Consider the following 23619-nt stretch of genomic DNA (forward strand, 5'->3'; position numbering starts at 1 on the left):
ACATTGTACACTAGACTGGCAACCTCTCCCTCACACTATTGTGAATTATTAATATAGTAGGAAAAAATATTGATGTTTTTCACTCAAGAGATATATTGGTATTGTGGTGTACTATGCCTCAGATCTACTGGACACATTCTGGTGGTTTACATATAAAAGCGGTCATAGATTAAAGTCAATCAGCCAAAACTTTGACAAATTTGCCCTAGAATTGCTCTTGCATACATGATAACTCAAATTGCCTTGAAATACTATTCTAAAGCAGAACAGCATATGCATAGTCCTGGGACATTACTGCAATGCTTCCTCTATGTATATCTGTAACTAGTTATGTGTCGTACTGAACTAAATCACAACTTATATCATCTTTGAACTACCATTGCCTTTTTTTATTAAGTTTTTTAAGCCACATAGCTAGATCAGGAACAATAGAATTGTCTTGCAGTTGCAGAGAGCTTTGAGTCCTAGAATGAATAAGTCAAACTCTTTTTTTTTTTTTTTTGTATATATGTTAATTCTGGCCATCACCGAACTGCAGAACTGTGTTGTTTTTGTTTTTTTTTACCTAAAATGTACATTGTAGAGTTTTATTCTAAATATGGCTTTTCAAAGTAAAAATGACTGTGGGTGTCACTATCCATTATTTATAATAGAGAAACAATAATTCCCTGGTAATTAATGCTACGTTATTACATTTCTCTAAACAGAGGATGCACACCACAAGAAATCCTAATATATTTGTCAGAACACATTAAACATATAGAAGATCAAACAAAAAAGTGATAAGGCTAAAAAATAAACATATAGTATCACAACTCACATCAAAAGTCTACCAGAGCAAGACAAATCTATGCCTGAGATGATCTTAGCCAATCCAAGGCTTTCTCATAGGAAAGCATTGGGAGGCTATTGCACATGCATAGCAAGACGCCAGGCTGCGCCAATCAGCATCTCCTCATTGTATCAGTGCATCTCTATGGGGAACGTTCAGTGCTGAACGTAGGTGCTGCACACTGTGTAGCACTGGACTAGGAAGCACCTCTAGTGGCCGTCTAAGTGACTGCCATTAGAGGTGTAACAAGGCAGCAATGTAACAAAAAAGTAGAGATTGCAATGAAAAGCCTGCAGGGATGTGCTATAGACACCAGAACAACTACATTAATCTGTAGTAGTTCTGGTGACTATAGTGTCCATTTAATTGTTTGTATCTGATACCATAGGTGAGTATCTGCTAAGGATTGCACCTGTGCAGTTGCATAATTTACTAAATGCAAGCAATTTGTGACTACGTTATTACATTTCTCAAATCTTTTTCCTAGGCCTTTAATTTGAGTGTAATAATGGTCTAAGTAATTAATTCCTCAAAAAGTTGCAGATCCTGAGGTAATACAGTCTGCATGTCAAAAAATAATTAAAAATGGGAATGTGGTGAGACAAGCTGGGTCTGTCATAAGACACAAATGGTGGAATTTGTAGAATAACAAGTTAAACGTTTAAATATTTACAACTGGCTTTTCCATGTACAGACAAAAAGCACCACAGACTTAACTCCAATGTGAACTAGGCCATCAATGGCTCCCTGTTTGCCTTCCAGCTATTAAGGATTTGATTTGCTGTCAGTCGGAAAGCCTTTTGGAAAAAGTAGCCTACAACATAGAATGTCAACCAGAACAGATGGAGACGAAACTGTTAACACTCATTGGCCTAGGCCAGGGGATGTAATTGTATCTTAAGGGAAAATAGTCACCAAAACAGGTGCAGACACATTTTTGTGATGCAGTGTTTTCTTTTATTTTCGTCAATTCATTGCAGACCACAAAACTGTCATGTCCATGTAGACATTTTGTTTTATACATGTGTATTAAGATACACTACAAACAGAACAATACCATTGTTCAGGTTGGGTACAGGTAATATTGTCACGTCAGACCGCAAAAGTGTACAGTTTTTCGGCTATATTATAGGTGGACGAGGAATGTATATTTATATATAATAAACAATATAATAAATATAGGTGGACGAGGATGTGTGTGTGTGTATATATATATATATATATATAAAATAAACAATAAACGGAGCACTCCTTTGGAAATTATTTAACGAATAATCAACGTTTTGACCCTCTTGGGTCTTTATCATGATCCCAAGATAGATCTTGATATAGACCCAGGAAGGTCGAAACGTTGATTATTCGTTAAATACATGGTTGAAAACATTTCCTAAGGAGTGCTCTGTTTATTGTTTAGTGACCCAGGTATTATCTATGTGAGTGCTAGAGGTTGGAGTGTGTGTGTATATATATATATATATATATATATATATATTAATATATATATATATATATACCATCAGTGCAAGACAAGTGATCATTAGGGTTTTTTCACTACACATTATGCTCTGATCACTCACAATTGCTTCCAATCAATAGGATAAGCTATCTCATCTTTAAAGGGACACTATAGTCACCAAAACAACTTTAGCCTAATGAAGCAGTTATGGTGTATAGCTCATGCCCCTGCATTATCACTGCTCAATTCTCTGCCACTTAAAAGTGAAATCACTTTGTTTATGCAGCCCTAGTCACACCTTCCTAAACACTTCCTGTAAAGAGTCATCTAATGTTTATACTTCCTTTATTGCAAATTCTGTTTAATTTAGCATTTCTTATCTCCTGCTCGGTTAATAGCTTGCTAGACCCTGCAGGAGCCTCCTGTATGTAATTAAAGTTCAAGCTATGAATAAAAACATTCAAAGTAAGTTACATCTGATTAAAAGTGAAACCATTTTTATTCATGCAGGCTGTGTCAGTCACAGCCAGGGGAGGTGTGGCTAGGGCTGCATAAACTGCAACAAAACTGATTTAACTCCTAAATGAAAGTAAATTGAGCAGTGAGACTGGAGGGGTATGAGCTATACACCATACTGTTTCATTAAGCTAAAGTTGTTCGGTGACTATAGTGTCCCTTGAAAGAATACAGTACCTCTTAAAAAAATCAGGCTACATTTTGATGTTGGTATTTTCCCCAGTTACTCTAATGTTCAGTCATTTGATATTTTTATTATGACTCTGTAAGCGATAGAGAAAGTTAGAGGTTGCAATGATCAAAGTTATTTATATATATATATTTTAAAACTTGTTAAGAAGAGCAGTGCCTGTAAGCTCCCTACCCCACTTTGTGTGTCTTATAACCATATGTCTTCTAATAATGTTACTTGTAACATTTGATCCTTTGCTGTACTGTTTATTAACATATGATGTAAAAATATGGATACAGATTTTACATTAAACAAATCTAAAGAAACTGTGGTATTTGTATGTACGTGTGATTTGGCAAGTAGAATAAGAAAGCTGAACTACAACTCCCAGAAACCAAATTTATGACATCATCTGCAGCAATATTATACTAATATAAAAAGGGAAACAGCAGGCTGGAAGAGAAGGGCATAAGCCATGAAGGGTATGTTTATTTAAGTAACATTCCAAGCACCATAACCACTGCAGCATGCTGTAGTGATTATAACGCCAGGAGTGCTCTTCACCCCCTCTCCCATGTAAAGAGTCAAACCATTTACTAACAGTTTGTCTCCTTACCTAATGTCCCTAACACACCTACTCTAGGCTGGTAAGAGTACTAGAGCAGGGCAGTGCAAGGCTAGATCACTTGGAGCGGGCTTCCCCATCTCCGGCCCTCCAGATGTTGCTGAACTACAACTCTCATGATTCCCAGCCTATATTTCATTCATAGAATCATGGGAGTTGTAGTTCAGCAACATCTGGAGGGCCGGAGTTTGGGGAAGCCTGACCTTGAGCATTAACTGGGCACCACACTGCATCACCAGGCTAAACTCAACAAAGAGAGCTTCTGGCAAAGAGTAGGCATGGAGCGGCTCTTGGGGGACCCTGTTACTAAGCGGATTTAATATTTACATAGGGTAGGTGTGGTGCCAGCAAATGACCACAACACTGCACTGCAGAGGTTATGGGCTTGGAGTATTCCTTTAAAAACGTTACATCCTGTTATATGTAGGTGCTAGTAGTATACAATTAACGTTTGATAAGACCTATTTCAATAGGGTTTTTTATTGGCAATTTAATTACTTACGTCTGGAACTGTCCAGTAAGTATGTTCAATGAGGGTGGAGGAACCTTGGTGTAGAGAAAGAAAAACAAAACTATTGAATATTCTACACTTGGTCAGCTAAAATGATGGTTAATAACATTGTTCCCGTAATGTCTTTCTAGTCAAAGATCCCTCCAAAATCTTCCACAAGCAAAATGCAATATAAGAGATATACAAACTTTTCAATCAAGAGAAAATAAACTTATAGGATGATATAATTATTACACACACAAAAATACATTATTCCAAGGCTCATGACAAATACCTGGTTATATTCCAAAGTCTTCTTATCAAATATTCAGTATTTCATCCGCTGTACATGTCGATATAAATAGAAGAAAGACATATAAAGCAGACCAATCATAAAATTTGAAACCTAGAATTATGGTAGGTCAGGATGTATTGTGATTTTGCTATTCTAGTTCTGACCAACTATACAGTACTGTTAGAAAGTCCTAGGCCACCACCAGCTTTGTTATTTTAGCAACATTTTAATAACCATCCATATTCATTTTTCAGTCTCTGGTTTCTTCAGGCAAAAGTCAGTATTAAGTGTGACCTCCCTTGACACTAAGCACATCTTGAACTCTTTTGGGGAGACTGTCCTGCTTTTGGCATATTATACCAGACTTATTTCAGCACTTTAGCTTGTCTTTTTATTTCTTTCTCTGTCCAGGTACAATACTGTCTCTATAATATTTAGATCTGGACTGTGTGGAGGCCCGTCCATGAATTTTAGTGTTTTATCAACTGGTTTTAGCTCTAAATATGATTTTACTGCATAAGCAGTATGCTTAGGATCGTTATCATGCAGAAAAATAAAAACACTTCTCAGTCAGGCGGTTTACAGAAGGATGACTTGATGAATTAAAATCTGTCTGTACTTTTCAACATTTATAATCCCATCAATTCGGAAAATATTGCCAACACCATTGGCAGAAATGCAGCCCCAAGCCAGGAAAAGACCCCCTCCACAATGTTTTACTGCCACAAGCACTCATTCTTCCATCTCTTTCCAACTCTTCTTCTCACATATTTAGGACGATTGAACCAACACATTTCAAACTTGGATTTGTCACTTCATAATACTCTTTTCCATTGATCTTCATTCCAATCATTGTGAGCTTTAGCATATCTTGGCCTTTTCAGCCTGTTCCCCTTCCAGAAAAAATGGTTTCTTGGCTGCTACCCTTTCACAAAGACCATTCCTGATCAAGCTTCTTTGGACTGTAGAAGGGTCAACTTGGTGTCCCGATGAAGCTGCCAGATGCGGAGCCAGGTCCTTGCTGGACTTCTTCCAGCCTCTCAAAGAAGAAACTCTGAGATACTTCTCATCAGATTTTGAAAGTTGTTTTTGGCCTTCCAGTTTTGTTTTTTTGTTCATGACCTCTCCTGATTCTTCAAATGCCTTTATAACAGCTTGAATACTGCATCTTGAGTATGCAGTTTGTATGCCTTGCATACAAATTTCATGCATTTTCTGGTTTTATTCTAATAAATCAACTGAGAAATAATTATATATGGTCATTATACCATTGCCAAAAATACAAATCTAATGGTGGCCTAAGACTTTTGCACAGTACTGTATATGCCCTCCCACATTTACCACCATACCCTTTGTTTTATATCTTCCCTTCCTTTCAGTTCTGTGCCCCTTCCCCCTCACCCCCCCAAGACAATACCCCATCACCAGCAGTTAACAGTTCATTGCCTATTTTGTTACTGTGTGTACTATTGCAATGATGTGTACCAGATATAGTAAGGTACACATTCATGATGCTCAGATAGCTTTAGCAAATTAATTTTTAAAAAATATTACAATGAAAAGCTTTGAGGACTAATTACAAACTAAAATAAAAATTAACATCACAGTTTGCAACCATCCTCCTAAGAGTCACTGGCTTCAAGTGCAGCAAGACTTTTTGTCACTCACGGGCAAGTGCAAAGTGCTTTGAGTCCATCAGGAGAAAATCACTGTGCAAGTTACTATTATTGTTATCATGGATGTTTCATTAAACACAGCGCCCCCTAGGGTTACACACGCACTCATACTCATCCCTAAACACCAGTAAACCTTCCGACGCCTTTTACTCACTTCTCTTAGAGGTCAGCACAAGCTGCAGGATAAGGAGTAAAATATTTCAGTGAGTATTTGGGTGTAGCTAGGTGTGTTTTTTTTGTGTGTGGTGTGACATATGTGCATGTTTATGTGTGTGTGAAATTGTGCATATGTTTGTAAGTATGAATAATTTTATATGTATGCTTCTGTAGTTAGTGACAGTTAGGTCCAGAAATATTTGGACACTGACACAATTGTCATATATTTGGCTCCATATGCCACCACAATAGATTTGAAATGAAACAATCGAGATGCAAGAGTTTCAGTTTTAATTCAAGTGATTGAACAAAAATATAACACAAAACTTTTAGGAACTGAAACCAGGGACAGTGCAAGGATTTCTGCCGCCCTAGGCAAAGATCAATTTTTCCACCCCATCATGTCACTAACTTACTGGCAGACACACAGACACTTACTGACAAACATACACTCACTCACTGACAGACATACGCGCACACACACGGACATACACTGATAGACATACACTCACACCCACTCACTGACAAACACACACAGACTGACACTCACTGACACACTCAAACACTCACCTCCCTGCTGGGGTCCAGTGCGGGGCAGCTCCTCACTCCTCCAGCTCGCCGTTTAGTATGCCGGGGCCGGAATGACGTCATATTGAGGCTCCCGGCATTACAAAGGGCGCGCGAGGGAGGAGTGAGAGCCTGCAAGAACAGCCTCTCTTGCCGCCTTCCTGCTCCGTCCCCCTTTCCTCCGGTAACAGGCATTTTTTGGCAGAGCAGGCACCTGCCATCAAGGTAAGCAGGTGCCTGCTCTGCCTCACCTCAATGGAACTCGCTTCCCTCCTCCGTTAGATGCTAACCCAGTCTCCACTCCTTCAAAAAAATTGTTAAAAACCCACTTCCTCATAAAAGCGTATCAATTGAACTGTTAATAGCTCCCAACTGATTCCTCTTCTGCAACTGTCACTAGTCTAATACTATCCTTACCTTTTTGTGTCATCTTACCCCACTCCCTCTAGCATGTAAGCTCATTAAGCAGGGCCCTCAACCCCTCTGTTCCTGTGTGTCCAACTTGTCTGGTTAGAACTACATGTCTGTTCGTCCACCCATTGTAAAGTGCTGCGGAATTTGATGGCACTATATAAATAACATAATAATAATAATACAGTTTCGGGGGCGCCCAGAAGTGGCCAGATGGCCACCTCTTGGACCCCCTGCGACAGGGCTCCTCCCAGTGCCCCCACCTTCGGGCACCTTGAGGATCGGCCCTGCGCTGGGGGCGGCTCAACGGTGGCGCCGGCCCTGATTGAAACCATTTTTATACACAGTCCCCTTATTTTAGGAGCTCAAAATGTAATTGGACAAATTAACACAATCATAAATAAAATGTAATTTTTTTAATACTTTGACAAGAATCCTTTGCAGGCAATGCCTGCTTGAAGTCTGGAAAGCATGTATATCAGCAAATGCTGGGTCTCCTCCTTTGTGATGCTTTGCCAGGTCTTTACTGCAGCTGCCTTCAATTGTTCTTTGTTCATGGGTCTTTTTGCTTTAAGTTTTTCTTCAGCAAGTGAAACGCATGCTCTTTCGTGTTGAGATCAGGCGATTGACTCGGCCATTGCAGAATATTTCACATCTTTGCCTTAAAAAACTCCTGGGTTGCTTTTGTAGTATGTTTTGGGTCATTGTCCATGTATGGTGCAGGAGCTGCCTAATTAACTTTGCTGAATCACAGCCAATATATTCCTATACACTTCCAAATTAATCTGGCTGCTCCTGTCTTCTGTCACATCATCAATAAGCACTAGTGACCCAATGCCATTGGAAGCCATGCATGCCAATGCCATCACACTGTCTCCACTGTGTTTTACAGATGATATGGTATGCTTCGGATCATGAACAGTTCCAAGCGTCCTCAATAAAAAAAAATTCTTCCGATTATTTTGGTACAGGTTGATCTTAGTTTCATTCATCTAAAGAATGCTGTGCCAGAACTGGGCGAGCTTTTTAAAAAAAAATGTTTTTGGGAAAATTCAAATCTGGCCTTTCTATTCTCGAGGCCTATGAATGGTTTGCACCAATGGTTTTAAACCCTCTGTATTTACTCTTGTGAAGTCTTCTCTTTATGGTAGACTTAGATAATATGCCTACCTCCTGGAGAGTGTTCTGGATGTTGTAAAGGGATTTTTATTTACTATGGAAAGGATCCTACAATCCAGGCCTTTTTGTATTGTAGAGCACACAAGTGCATTTCTTTTTTTTTTTTATGCACCAAACTGCTGATTTAGCCACTCTTAATGTTCCTAGCTATCTCACTGATGGTTTTCTTTTTTGTAGCCTAAGGATGGCCTGTTTCACTAGCATTGAAAGCACCGGGAATCACTCCAAACCTTTTACCTGCTTAATTTATGAAGAAATAACAAAGGAACAGCTCACACCTGTTCATTTGAGTCAATTACTTTTGGTCCCTTGACAAAGAGGGGGGGGGGAGGGGGGCTACATAGAAAAGATCTGTAATTCCTAAACCTTTCTCCAATTTGGATGTGAATACCCTCAAATTAAAGCTGAGAGACTGTACTTTAAGGCCACATTCATTATTTAACTATAACTTGAATTTATTTTAGTAAATAACATGTGTCAGTGTCCAAATATTTCTGGACATGTAAATGTGTTTGTTGGAAGGGTTAATAAAAAATACTCCAGTACATTGGTACCAAAATAGCAACTCAAAAATATATTTATCTTAAAGTACCAACACTGCAATTAAATACGAAGATGGAGGTCAGGCTGAATGTAATACGACTACTGGGTGTTTATTTTAACAGCATTCATTTAAAAAAAAAATCTGCCCCCTAGTTTGTTATCTTCCTTGGCGGTCCAGAGGGGCTAATGATAAAACCCTGGTGTTCCATAGTTCTTAATAACTAATTCCTGTTTGTCCAGTGGTGAAGTGCATGATCTGCAATCCCACCTAGTGCAGAACATATTATTCGCTCATTACAGTGCTGTGAGGAAGTCAGAGTGCAGGCTGGAAATCCCGGCAGCTGCAGTGTGACTCTCTCCAGTACCATTAGAACTGTGAGGAAGCAATTGATATGGTCTGCACCTCCTCTCGGTGCAGACCATGCACTGCATCAGCTGACAGCCAGGGAATCATGTTTTATTTACTAGATTGCAGATTTGGCAAAAGATTACATACATTTGCTCTTTTGATTAGAAGACAGCAATATGCTCAGGGGGTATGTCTTCCAGCTGGTGCACCATAAGGTTATCTGTGCCACCTTACAGTTGTATCAGCCTTTAGAACCGGTGACATATGAAACCTTTGACTAGATTGCCAGCAGAGAGACCTCTGCATGCCTGGTGTGGCACATATGCCCTGGGTGTCAGGTTCCTTACCAGTGCCTCACCGCTCGCGGAGGCTTCCGGTTTACGTGCGCCGCTTCCCTTTACTCCTCACCGCGAGAGGCGGCTTCTGTAGCATGCTCGCTGCTCGCGGCTGTCTCAATCCCCGTCACCTGACTCGACACGCAAATATGATGTCACAGGCCACACTAAAAAGAAGAAATACCTCCCACGTTTTATAAATAACACTAATTGGAGACTAGCCAATCAGAGACAACCTAAGCATATATAAACAAACCTTTCCCTTGCCTTAGTGCCCTGTTGTGATCTTTATTAGCCCAATAGCGTGTTATACTGTGTCTGGATTATTTGGTTATCGAACTTGGCTTGTCTTATGTTTATTCTGTCTTCTCTGATCCTTGACCTCGTCTCGTCTCTTCGTATTCCGCTCTGTTATCCCTGACCTTGGCTTGTACTCTGACTATTCTATCTCTTTGCATAGCCTGGCAATTCTAAGGACCGGTATTGCAAATCTGTGTGTCTGTGACCAGTCTGCGTGTTTAGGTTCCCCTGAGAATCCGTGACACTGGGTATGTCATTGCTGCCCTAGTCATATTTAAATGACAGATGCTAGCCTCCTCCAGCTATTTTGCAGCTTACTTAAATGGTAAGCAATAGCATAGCAACAAAACTCCCACCATTCCAAATAAATAAAACACTTATTTTAGGCGGTGTGACTGGGGATGTGCCAGTAAGCAATGCGTATCTGGGACATTTACGGGAGGTCATGACCTCCTTATAACCATTTCTATAACAAGCAAATGATTTTAGAAGATAAAATAATGTTATGTAAACCCGTTAAAGTACAGTTAACTCATTTCAAAATTAAGAACTACTATGAGGTTTATTGCCGTGAAATGATCTCATATTCACCTAAACATGTGAAGCTCTTAGAAAAAAAGAAATAGAAAAGAAGGGATTTGGGCTCAAATTTGAGACTATCCTTCATAAAAATGAAACTTGGGAACTAAGTAGCACTGTGTATTCTCTAAAGTGGTTTATTACTCTAAGGATTTTTTCATAGTATCGTTCATACAGTTTTATCTGGATCCCATGTCACTTATGAGATCTGTTTGTATATAATGTTGCACATTGAACTAATAAATCAAGTACTTTAAAGGATCCACCTAGTTGAGATTGTCTGGGCTCACTGACAGTGCGGTCTATTTTAGAGATATGGTGATGTTTTTATTTATAAACCGGAAGCACAATATATACAGTATTCTGAGAAAGAAGTTTGTTGTGGAAGGGGCAATACTCCATGTTTCTCTGATCTCCAGAATAAGATCAAGATATTCAGACTTACACTGTATCATAGTGAAAGTTTATTTTCAAAAATCCCAGGGTTCAGGCATTACAATCCAGCCAGGTACCTACCTTTGCCCAAACAAACACATACAATTAAATTAAAATGAAATTCCAAAGGTATTGTAGGTAAGGCATAAAAAGAATGCATATGGTTTCTGGTACTGAACCTGTTAAATTTGAGCCAGAGTTTGCAGAATTAGGCAATTATTAACATCACCAAGTCGCACTTTCTTGTCCATCAATGAAAAACTGTGAACTGGACAACTCAGGATGTCAAATCAGACACACGATTTAAAACAAAACAAAGCAAAAAAAATCACTCCGAATATATCACAACATTTAAAGTTTATGTTTCCTTTATAATTCTATATACATTTTGCATCAGTGAACATCATAAATTAATAAATACAAGTTTCACCACTGCTGTCTGACACATGCCGAGCACGGTATGTCTTCTCTGCAAAAGACAAAAGGGTCTAAAGCTCCTTTGCTAACAGTATGTCACATATCTGCTCATCCGATACTGTACGTTCCTGGCAGGTCCCTGTGGCTTGACTCAGGTACACAGCAAGAATATGCTTGCACTGCAAAATAAAATGTGAATAGGTTAGTGATGTTGTTGGAAAAGCCTAACCATTTTGATGACTGCTGTGCTATTTGTTGTTGCAGAATAGTCCATTTAATTAGGTGGAGTCTTTTCTACTACACAAGATTGCTTCTTTAGACATTGGATTTAACCTTGCTGTGACTCAATGATTAGCACTAAAGATATACATGTATCTTGAAGCCCTTCCAATAAACATGACAATATAGGCAATGATTACAAACCATGCAGTAACTCAGCTGAAGATGACTGTATTTCCTGCTGCAGAAGGGTTCAACGCCCCGAACGACTGATGATTAATCCAGATATTGAGAGAATTTAATCACAAAGTAATTAAAAAAAACAAAAAAAAACAGGTAAGACATTTCTTACTCGGAAATATCTTGAACACACCCAGGAAAGCCTGCATTACAAAACAGACTGCTAAGGTATGCTGTATGATGAGGCACACATACTTATAAAGAGAGAACACACCTCGCACTTTACATGCATGTGTAACACGTGATTTCACAGTGGATGGAACAGGCACACATAACAAAGTATACTGAATTTAAATAAAGTACGTGCCTGCGTTATCATTGGACAATACTCCTGCCAGCCAGCTGGGAGATACCTAGAGATCCTTGACATTTAGCAACATATCGACCGTAGCTTCTCAGTTCTTTCTTCTATTTACTGATTCAGTTTGGTTTATATTCAGAATCCTTTGACTGGTCAGAGTACAGTTAGCTAGTTATAGCTAATTATATATTATAATTATAAACATATAAAGCATATTTAGAACTAGATAACTAGTACTATATGATCAAAACTATGTGGACATCTGACTATCACACCAATAACTGCTTACTGGATATACCAAAACCTTGGCATTAATATTAAGTTGGCTCCCGTTGTGGGCACCACTTTTCTGGGCAAGCTTTCCATAAGAGTTAGGACTGTATCTGTGGGAATTTGTGCCCATTCAGCCAAATGATCATTTGTTAGGTCAAGCACTGATGTTAGATGAGAAGGTCTGGTTATCATTTGGTGTTCCCATTCATCCAAAAGTGTTGGGGTTGAGGTCACTGTCTGTGAAGGCCACTCGAGTTCCTCCATTTCAAACGTGTCAAATAATTTCTTCAAGGAATACTCAGATGCACAGTAAAATTGGAACAGGAATGGGCCTTCCCCAAACTGTTGCCACAAAGTTGTAAGCAGCCAATTGTTAACAATGTCCTTGTAACCTGTCCTGTACCATTAAGATGACCCTTCACATTAAGTGGCATAGCTCAAACCCCGAAAAAAAGATTCTTCCCATCCGCAGGAGAGTGAAGCATTTTTCATCACTCCATACCAGAGTCCAATAGCAACATGTTTTATACCATTTCAGCCAACACTTGGAATTGCACACAAGGCCTTTGTACAGCCACTCGGCCACGAAAATCCTTTTTTTAAAGTTTTTTATGCACATTTTTTGCGTTGATATTGCTTCCCAAGCCAGTTTGGAACGCTGTTGTGATTGATGTAGCAGGTAATATGCATTTTTTTTTAGCTACTTGCTTAAAGGGACTCTCCAGTGCCAGGAAAACAAACCGTTTTCCTGGCACTGCAGGTCCCCTCTCCCTTCAGTGACTTACATGTATCCAGCGCCGATGTCCCTCGGCGCTGGTTCAGGGTCCGCCCACGCCCGCGCACACGAATTAGACTTCCACATAGGAGAGCATTGATAATGCTTTCAATGCTTTCCTATGGGGATTTTAGCGACGCTGGAGGTCCTCACATAGCGTGAGGACGTCCAGCAACGCTATAGCACATAGCAAAAATCTGTGCTATAAACCCGGAAGTGCCCTCTAGTGGCTGGTCTAGTAGACAGCAACTAGAGTAGGAGTTAACCCTGCAAGGTAAATATTGCAGTTTATGAAAACTGCAATAATTACAGTTGCAGGGTTAAGGGTAGTGGGAGTTGGCACCCAGACCACTCCAATGGGCAGAAGTGGTCTGGGTGCCTCGAGTGTCCCTTTAAGTACTCAGTCCCCCTGCTCTGTGAGTTTGCATGGTCTACCACTTCATGGCTAGGCTATTATTACTAGATGCTTCCACTTCACATTAATAGCACTTACCGTTCACCAGAACAGAACAAGTAGGGCAGAGATTATACAAAATGACTTAAGGCAAATATGGCATCCTATGACAGTGTCATGTTTAAAGTCATTGAGCTCTTCAGTATGACCACTTGAATTCAATTAGTAGGAAAGTCCACATACATGCGGCCATATGGTGCTTGTTTTTGTTGGATTATGTTGATCATCATAAAATAGTGCTGCTATAAAACAACATCTTAATGTCTGACTGTCAGCATTCATATTTATTACAGATATATCACTGCACTTGGATACATCAATATTATTCGTCCTTCATACTGGCTCCAGACTAATGACATATTGAAGCAGCTCTGGTTTTCACGATTGTCAATATGTTTGTCGCTTGACATTAGGGTTACTGTTGTTCATAAAGTCTTCATACCCTAACGAATGTAGACAACTGCACTCAGTGAACTCACATTTTTCTTTTAACTTTACGTTTCATGGTTTCTAAGTTAAAGTACACTGCTGATGTAAGTACAGAGATTTTGATTGATGGTAGAAAAGATTTTTTTTTTAAATTCTATATTGATTGGAGTTTTCAGACTGGCTTATTTATTAGACCATGTACGCAAAAAGAAATTCATTAGACTGATGGAATGACAAAACAATAAATAGCACATTAACAAACAAAAGACTAAGGGCAAATCTAAGCCTGGAAAGTCAAATATATACGATAAGTATAATAAATTGATTGCTTGTATATAGCTATGTGTTTGAGTCCGAGTATGTATATAAGCATAAGTGCATGTAGGTTTAAAGATAGATAGATAGATAGGCAGTGGTTTCATTGGAAATACAATATATTCAATTATCTTTTTTCCCCCCATGGGTTTGTTTAACATCATGTAACTCATCATGTGGCTGAATGGACATCATGGGAAGTAATTCATATGTTAATTATGGGAAACAATCAAATACATACTGAAAACAAAATAATTAGTTTTTTTTGTATTGTGGTTTATAGGTCTTCAGAAGACCCTGGTTATGTTACTTGGTTCTAATTATAAATGGTCCATTGTCTCCTATCTCGGTCTATCCATATCTACCACTCAATATTTAACATGGAGCACTCACTGAATGACATTGATCAGCATTGTAATCTTTAAATTAGGACGTTGAAATTTCATAGAGAAGTCAAACTCTGCCATTGCACTGACATCATAATAAAATATTTTACTTAAGAAATAAAAAAAAGGTTTAGGGCCGGAACTTGACTGCCAAGGAAGCCAGATGTGTTCTGCAAGAGCTCCTGCATCTGGCCCTGAAAATCGTGATATATCCCCGGGCCACCCGTTTGTCAGACCGCAATAAGTACTCACCTTCTCAAGGGGTCGTCGGTGCACCGGAGCATATCCGTTGTGAGCCTGCCTGGCACCGGAACATCCCGACTGTGGCTTGTGGCCTACAATCCTGAGTTTTCGGAGAGGCGGCCGCTCTCCTAGTTCCTTAGCTGACGGAGTGGTCCCGGTGTACATAGCTGCCCCTCCCCCTCTGCACCGGTGGGGGTGATCCCGTTCTCCACTGGCTAACAACTCTTTAGACCCTAAATGGCTTCCACCCTACGACTCTTGATAAGAGCTGACTACCAAAGATGACAAACGCGCTTCTGCTCCACCAGTCCGGACTGACACAACCCATGGAGGAACAACGAGACGCTGCCGAACAAATACTTGAGTGCTTAGATACGATATTTGCAAACTTCTGGGCAAAACTGAAGGCTCGTATTATGGCAAAACCTACTCAAACTCCAGAGGGAAAGCGCCCCAAAGAGCTACCCTACACGCCTGGTGAGCGCCCAACGGTTCCCGGGAGACATCCTGCTACACGATACTGCATGTATAAACATCCCTCCCATACATACAAAGAAGAGAGAAGGCGCAGGAAGCCACAGCGGCAGGCAAGGCTTCTCCATCATATCCAGCAGCATGTTCACCACTAATCACCTCGACTGCTGCGATCCAGATTCCCTCACCCTCGGCAGAACCGGCCTGATCCGGTGGTTGCCTCTTTATGCTGCCAAGTACACAGAAACGATGGCCCATGGAAGTCACAGTCCTCTCTGTTTCCATGCAGAGTACAGAAAGTGCAGGGAGTGGAAGCGGAGCCCGGTAGCAAGTTGCCCTATCTAATTCGAACTCTAAGTGGCATAGGCTAAATGACCTAGGCAGACTCCTTACCAATCCAGGGTACTCTGTGTTTAGGCCAGTTATATACTGCTAGCATGTTATATGTTCTTATTTTCCAATAAGCATAGTAGACCTAGCATTTTCTTTGCACTTCATATTGTATAGTACACACAATGTCTAGATTGTTTCCCACGATTATGTATTTAGCTTTGGTTATGTTCCCTAGACATGTTTGCCTAGCCTGATCTTCATATTACAAAAAAAAAAATGTACTGCACCATCAGAATTCCAAGTAATATACAGTTCGCTTATGTCTATTCTTGTGTTTGCCGTTATGGCACTACCAGATTCTTTGCAAACCTTTTGCATAGCAAAACAAATAAATAAAAATAAAAGGTTTAGGCAGAACTCTATGGAGAGGGTCTCCCTGCTTTCTCACATTTAAACATCAGGGAATGGGATGTGCAGAGGCCCCATATCCCCTTGTAAGTCAGGCCTCGGAACGACTCTAAATAAAGGAACCTCGATTGTTATACTGCTAATGGTGACATGCGCATGACTTACCAGCAAAGACTCATTTTTCCTGAGCACGGAGAATGAAAAGGCTGGGCAGGAACAGTAATGGCAGAATGAATAGCATGTATACATCTTTCCAGAGCTCCCAGTAACCTAATGTAAGAAAGAAATATTGTCCGATTAGGCTGATATTTTAAGTCAGGGTCACTAGTGCGCCATTAAGAATAATGCCGGAGACACAAAGTTTAGAAATTAGACGCTGTGGTATAGCAAAGGCTGGCTTAACAGATTACCCTATCCCATAAGATGTAACTCTTGGTATTTACATGTCCATCATCTCTATGGTTATAACGTACTACAGAGAGAGTAAACATCGAAATAAAAGCGGGCTATGGTTTAGAATTAATCACACAAGCAGTCTGCCAGGGATTAGGATACTAAGAAAAGCCAACAAGCAGAACACAGTGAGGACCACAATGTAACAATCACCAATTGTATTCAGTAGTCTGTGTATGTGTATCCAGCAGTCTGTGTGTGTATGTATTCAGTAGTCTGTGTATGTGTATCAAGCAGTCTGTGTGTGTATGTATTCAGTAGTCTGTGCATGTGTTTACAGCAGAGTGTGTGTGTATGTATTCAGTAGTCTGTGTATGTGTATCCAGCAGTCTGTGTGTGTATGTATTTAGCAGCCTGTCTGTATGTATTCAGCAGTTTCTGCATTTTTAACAGTATGTGTTTATATTCAGCAGTCTCTGCATGTATTCAGCAGTTTGCGTGTGTGTGTGTTTCTATATACACATTTAGACAACGACACCCTGCTATACACACACTCATCCAGACAGTATATACACACTGCATCACATACACAATACTATACACACAGACAGACAAAGTACAAACAGTAAAAACAGTATTTTATTAGTGATTTAGGGAATTTTCACCTTTCAAATGTTCCTTCTTTTATGTACATCGTGTCACACATATATAATTAAGTATGCAAACTAGCATGGCCGGTATTTTTTTTTTCTCGAAAAAAGGTGGCAACCCTACTAGTGAGGGTAATACCCATAATTATTTTAGGATGTAATTGTCGCCCATTTCATCTATATAGAAGTTCAGGATTCTCATTTACCTTCCCAAGAGGTTTAACAAGGAAATTCTAAATCTGACTGCTGGCAGGAAGTCAAATCTCTGTTTGCAAATGGAAAGGGTTGAGCCAGAATAATGTTTAAGAGCAAATTGGTTTGTAAGTATGTTTATAAGGGCTTTCACCAATGGGACAAATGCATCAGCCACCCAGTGTATGAGAACTAACTCCAAAAGGCCAATGTAACTTTTCTGAAACTAAATAAGCAGAATGGAATATCACTGCAGATATATGTCAAGTTCAATTACACCATCTTGTCCCATAATAAGGAAATATAAATGATCAAATAGGTAGAGTCTGATTATTTTTTTAAGGGAAGAGGAGTTTATTTTAAATGATCACTTAAAAATGTATTCGTATTGACAACATGTAATGCTAAAATAACTTAAAGGGACAGTTTAGTCACCAAAACAATTTTAACTTAATTAAGCAGTTTTGGTGTATAGATCATGCCCCTGCAGTCTTACTGCTCAATTCTTTGCCATTTAGGAGTTAAATCACTTTTTATACAGCCATAGGAACACCTCTGTGCATTTGACTTGCATAGCCTTCTTAAACACTTCCAGTACAGAGCCATCTATTGTTTACACCCTCTTTATTGCAAATACTGTTTAATTTTGAATTTCTTTTCTCCAGCTCTGTTAATACCTTGCTAGACCCTGCAGGAGACTCCTGTATGTAATTAAAGTTCAAATATATAATAATATATATCATAGAGCGAGAGATAAAAAACTTTAAAATAAGTTATATCTGAGTGAAATTGAAACCATTTTGTTTCCATGCAAGCTGTGTCAGTCACAGCCAGGGAAGGTGTGGCTAGGGCTGCATAAACAGAAATAAAAGGTTTTTAACTCATAAATGGCAGTTGAGTATTGAAACTTCAGAGGCATGATCTATACACAAAAACTGCTTCATTAAAGGGACACTATAGTCACTAGAGCAACTACAGCTTATTGCATTTGTTCTGGTGAGTAGAATCATTCCCTTCAGGCTTTTTACTGCTAACACTGTCTTTTCAGATATAATGCAGTGTTTACATTACAGCCTAGTGATAACTTCACTAGATGGCTGCTAGAGGTGCTTCCTTAAGCAGTCTTGCCTAGTTTGCATCACAACATATCAGTATCTCTACCCTCTGCATGCAGACACTGAACTTTCCTCATAGAGATTCATTGATTCAATTCATCTCTATGAGGAGATGCTGATTGGCCAGGGCTGTGTTTGACTTTTGTTGGCACTGCCCCTGATCTGCCTTCTTGACAGTCTCAGCCAATCCTATGTGGGAGCATTGTGACTGGCTCAGAACATCACTTCTGATGATGTCCACATACAGCTTGCATTTCTGAGGCAGACAGGGGCAGAGCCAGCAGCTTCAGGCTTGAATACAAGTAAGAGTTTACTATATTTGGGGAAGCAAGAGGGGATCAGGGAGGCTAGATGGTGGTTTTAACAATATATAGTCAGAAACATATTTTGTGTTCCTGACCCTATAGTGCTCCTTTAAGCTAAAGTTGTTTTTGTGACTCTAGTGTCCCTTTAAATGCACTCTAAAGATACATTAGTATGCCTTGTCGGTGCTGGCACAAAGTGTCATAGCATGCCATTCCGTCTAATGGCAAAGTGGGTATATACATCCAGTAGCATATATATTAATACTGTCTGATATTAGATTTACCTCCATTAAGTTCAGCTTTTCTCACCTATTTTTTAGCTGTTGATCTAAAGGAAGGTGGAACACCCAATTTAAAGTGATTTATAATTTTGCCAATAAAAAATGGGAAATAATTCCTTCTCCACTCCAAAATGACAGTCCTTGAATCAACAAACTATTCTTAAAAGTCTAAATGGATGACTACTTGTCCTTTTTATAGTCCGGTCAATGAACAGCTTAGCAGAATGTTCTTTGTACTGGCCATGTGTATAGTATAATGTTATCATATCCCCTCTGAGATTTATTTTTTTATAATTTAAGGAAGTTCATATATGTTTAGCCTTGTTTCATAACTAAAATCTGCAATTCCCCTTATTAATTGTGTAGTCCTGCTTTATGAGACTTTATCTCATAATAATATCCTTCTTTAAAACAGATGCACAAAATGGCACTACGTTTAAAGGGATTCTATAGTCCAAGGCAAACAACACAATTTTTCTGGCACTATAGGCTCCTGAGTGCCCCCCTCCCTAGCGTCCTCCCTTCCGCGGAGCTGAAGAGATCAAACCCCTTTAGTTACTTACCTGAATCCAGCGCCGACTTCCCTTGGCGTTGGGTTAGGCTCCGCCCACTTCAGCAACTTGAAGTGGTCATGGTAGTAGGAGCCTGTACATGCAATGTTTCTGCACTTGTATGCCATAGGCTAGTTAAATCCCACCGAAACATGTGACATTGCTGGCAAAATGCTCCAATCACAGGCTTCTTTATGAGAGGCATGTGATTGGACTGTTCGAGGCCCTCTGCTAAAATGAGGAAAGGCATGGAAGGTAGCGTGGAAGGCAGCACCAGAAGCTTTGCCCACAGTAGGATTCAAGGTGAGTAAAATGCTTTTTTTTGCGGGTTGGAGGGGGGGGGGGGGATTTAACAGTGCCCAATAGGACATTTGACAGTGGAAAAAGTCCCACACAAAATTTGTTGGAGTAACCCTTTAAAGTTGCGTGTTGCTTCAAAGGTAGCTAATATGATAGTGAGGATACGTCATCAAATTAAAGTATCCCAGAAATGTTTCTAGTTGTGTTCTGGATTGGCATTAACAATAATAACAGATTATCTATCATACTGAAAACTGTATGCTGAAAAGAGCGTTGACACAGTCTACATGTGGTAGTACTCATTAGATGCATTTTTTCCCTCTCTTTTTTTGCTTTTGCAGATACAAAAGATCACAGGTAAACAAAACTAGACATAGTTTGTTAGGAATACACTAATGCAGGGTGCCCAAAGATGTTGTAGAACTACAACTCCCATGAGTTGTTCATTCTGTCATAACTCCCATTTGCATGCCTTTAGAATGGCAAAGCATCATGGAAGGTGTAATTTTAAAACATCTGGGAATCTACCTTTTGGTAAGCCCTGCACTAATGCATTGTGGGATTTTGTGAAGATAATACAACTGCTTAATACAAGAGTGCACAATCTCCAGCCAGTGGCCACTGGCCCACTGATATAGGTTACAAGTAGTCATATTATGACAAATGGTCCCCTTTATTTGCTCATAAATAACATTGTCATTAGGTGGGATGAGCATAGATCTGTTATAGGAATAAAGACTATATAAATTATTAGTGCTATTCTAGTCTACACAGCTTTATGGAAGTTATGGCATCTATTCACTAAACAGTAAGATTTATTGAACTCAGTAGACAGATCAGTTGTCTTGAGCAAAATTCACTGTTTAGTAAATCCATTACTTGGTTTCAACAGTGTGAAATGAGGGGAATGTATATTTGTCAATTGAAAGTGTGAGTTATTGTGTGTGAAAACAGGGTGTATTTGTCCGTTAATGCAGTGGTGTATATTTGTGGAATGTTTATGTACATAAATACAGGATTGCATATGGGTGGATGGTCACTGTATGTGTATGTGCATGTGTTAATGCAGGAACGCATTTGGGTGGTGTGGATTTGTGTGTAGAATCAGTGGTTGAAGCACAACCATCTCATTGACATGTGTTTGGACAACGTTTAGAATTCAATCAGTTATCTGGCCCCGTCTCTTAAAATGTTGCACTACCCGATGATATATTAAAATACGTTATCTTTCTAGAATTGCTAATGGCAAAGGGATGGTTTAATAACATGATAACGATGACTGAAAGGATAGCAAAATAATGGGTGATGTATAACTATCACAGATTGCAGGAAATAGAAATGGGAATATAATTGTTAAAGATGAATGGTAATGAATAAAATATCTTCTCTATCTTGTTCTAGCTTTAGAACAAATGTCTCAAAAACAAAAAAATAAAACTATAGTATTACACACAGTCACTGAGATCAGATATATACCGGTAACAAACATTGTAAGATGTATTATTACTTATCCTTTCTGTGCAGTCCCTTTGGATAAATTCTAATAAATTTAGTCATAGCATACAATCTATATAAGATAACCTGTATATGTAAAAAAAAAAATAAGTTGTCATGTTCCTTTTAACAACTGCCCCCTTTACCCCGCAACTGAAAATGTTTGGAACACGGAAAAGTAACACAGCCTATAAACAACACCAGAGAGAACAAGTAGTTTAAAAACATTATATTACAGGACATTTTTAAAGAGAGACATTTTAGTGTCTTGACTTTCAAAAAGATCAGGGCTATTTGAGTATCATCAATTCCAGGGCTGTCACTGAGCGAAATCAATTATCCTCAACAAGCATTAATGGCATCTAGCATGATAGCCTTTAAATATGTTGACTAGATAGCTGGAGTGGTAGAAGCATGAAGACTGAAACAGCACAAAGAAACAGAAGTTCGGTTTGAGTAATAATAGAGGAGTCTCATTTATTTATTCTGATAACCATGTGATAAGACGATAATACGCCTACTTCCAGCATCTGGAATTAGATGCATGCCTCTGAGAAGTAGGCTCAGTACTCCGGCCAGCTCCAATGCTGAGCAACATCTCCAATTATTTTTAATTTACACTTCACAACAATTTAACTGACACCTTCACATTTGTATTGTTGGTGATATGACAGATAGAAAACTTCCACCCAACTCTAGAACAAATATGTTCTGCTTTTACAAGATTCCAACATAGGCTTATATAGATTTCATATCTCAAAAAATTCCTACACTTAGTTTGAATATTGCACAACGTAATATTGAAAATCAATTCAGTTCCAAAGGTTAAACCAGTACATTCTATTATTTGATAAGACTTAAGAGGCTAAAAAAAAAAAGTCTTAAATTGCTGATCACCATGAAAAGAAGTGAGGAACATTTTTTAATGTAATTATTATTTGTAGTGTCTGAGATGGGCATTCAGGGTGTGTGCATTCAAGGTTCCGACTGCTTTGGAGGTCAGTGTATGTAATAAAAGCAAACAAAGCCTCATTATTTATTTAATACCATTTATTCTTATTTTTTGTGGCTAAAAATGAAACATGCTGATGTCTAAAAATAGTCGTGGAGAATCATCTCACATTATAAGGTTCATATAAAGAAATTTCTTATCAAAATGTTGGTGTAATTTTCTGGTCAAACATTGTCCTTATAAAACTACTTCCAACCAATAATGCTCAACTCTCCCTCTCCCTGGATCATGTCCATTTAGAATGACACTACTGACAACTTACGAGACACTGCACAACAAAGACAACTGTAGTCAATTTAAGCAGTTCAAATACTGTTCCAGTGCAGCTGAACACACATTTAAAAGTTTATAAAAGCTTCTGCATAGATAAATACTTAAAGGGACACTATAGTCACCTAAACAACTTTAGCTTAATGACGCCGTTTTGGTGTATAGAACATGCCCCTGCAGCCTCACTGCTCAATCCTCTGCCATTTAGGAGTTAAATCCCTTTGTTTATGAACCCTAGTCACACCTGAGGCGTGGCCTGGACACCAACCAAGATGGAAGCTTAGGCACCGTGCTCCGCCGCACCCGTACCTGTTTCCAGCGATCCCGCATCAGCCAGCACGACAAATGGGCCGTAACCGCCGCTCTGATCACCCGCAAGCCCAGAGGGACCCTCAGTCAGGCTCGCAGCAAGGTACGATGGACGGCTTTCTGCAGCCGCCACGTGGCAATGGCGGCGGGGATGAAAGCCCGGCCCCGGCCGCACACCAATCAGCCCTAGCCACGGGAGGAGAATCCACGGCCATAGACAGGATTGAGGGGGAACTGAGGCGCATAGCAGCAGCTATGGCTACCAAAGCTGATCTCCTCACCCTAACCACCACCATACAGGATGCACTGAGGGCAGAAATAGCGGGCCTCCGTACAGAGGTAACAGCCCATGCGGGCAGCATCCAGGCCCTAGAACAGGCGGCAGAAAATAACTCCACCAGGATCAACGCGACAGACGTCGCCATAGCCAGGCAAGGGGACGTGATCCTACACATGCGCAGGAATCTGGAGGACCTCGATAACAGAGGCCGCAGATGCAACATAAGAATAAGGGGGATCCCTGAAGCAGGTGAAGGAGAGAAAGCTGAAGAGGTATTAACAAAC

At 39.6% G+C, this 23619-nt stretch overlaps 1 protein-coding gene across 2 annotated transcripts in view; it reads right to left on the minus strand.

Moving 5' to 3' along the window:
• Nucleotides 1-10932: 10932 nt before the first annotated feature.
• ZSWIM7 (zinc finger SWIM-type containing 7) overlaps nt 10933-23619 on the minus strand; it is a 115774-nt gene continuing 103087 nt past the window's right edge. For both annotated transcript variants that reach the window (XM_063450047.1, XM_063450046.1), the window contains 2 exons: nt 16349-16453; nt 10933-11512 (listed from right to left, as the gene is read on the minus strand). In XM_063450047.1, coding sequence (XP_063306117.1) covers nt 11405-11512; nt 16349-16453 — 213 coding nt within the window. In that variant the 3' untranslated portion in view covers nt 10933-11404. The remainder of the gene's footprint in view (nt 11513-16348; nt 16454-23619) is intronic.

The sequence above is a fragment of the Pelobates fuscus genome, chromosome 1 (genome assembly GCF_036172605.1).
Source record: "Pelobates fuscus isolate aPelFus1 chromosome 1, aPelFus1.pri, whole genome shotgun sequence".
Classification (NCBI taxonomy): Eukaryota; Metazoa; Chordata; class Amphibia; order Anura; family Pelobatidae; genus Pelobates; species Pelobates fuscus.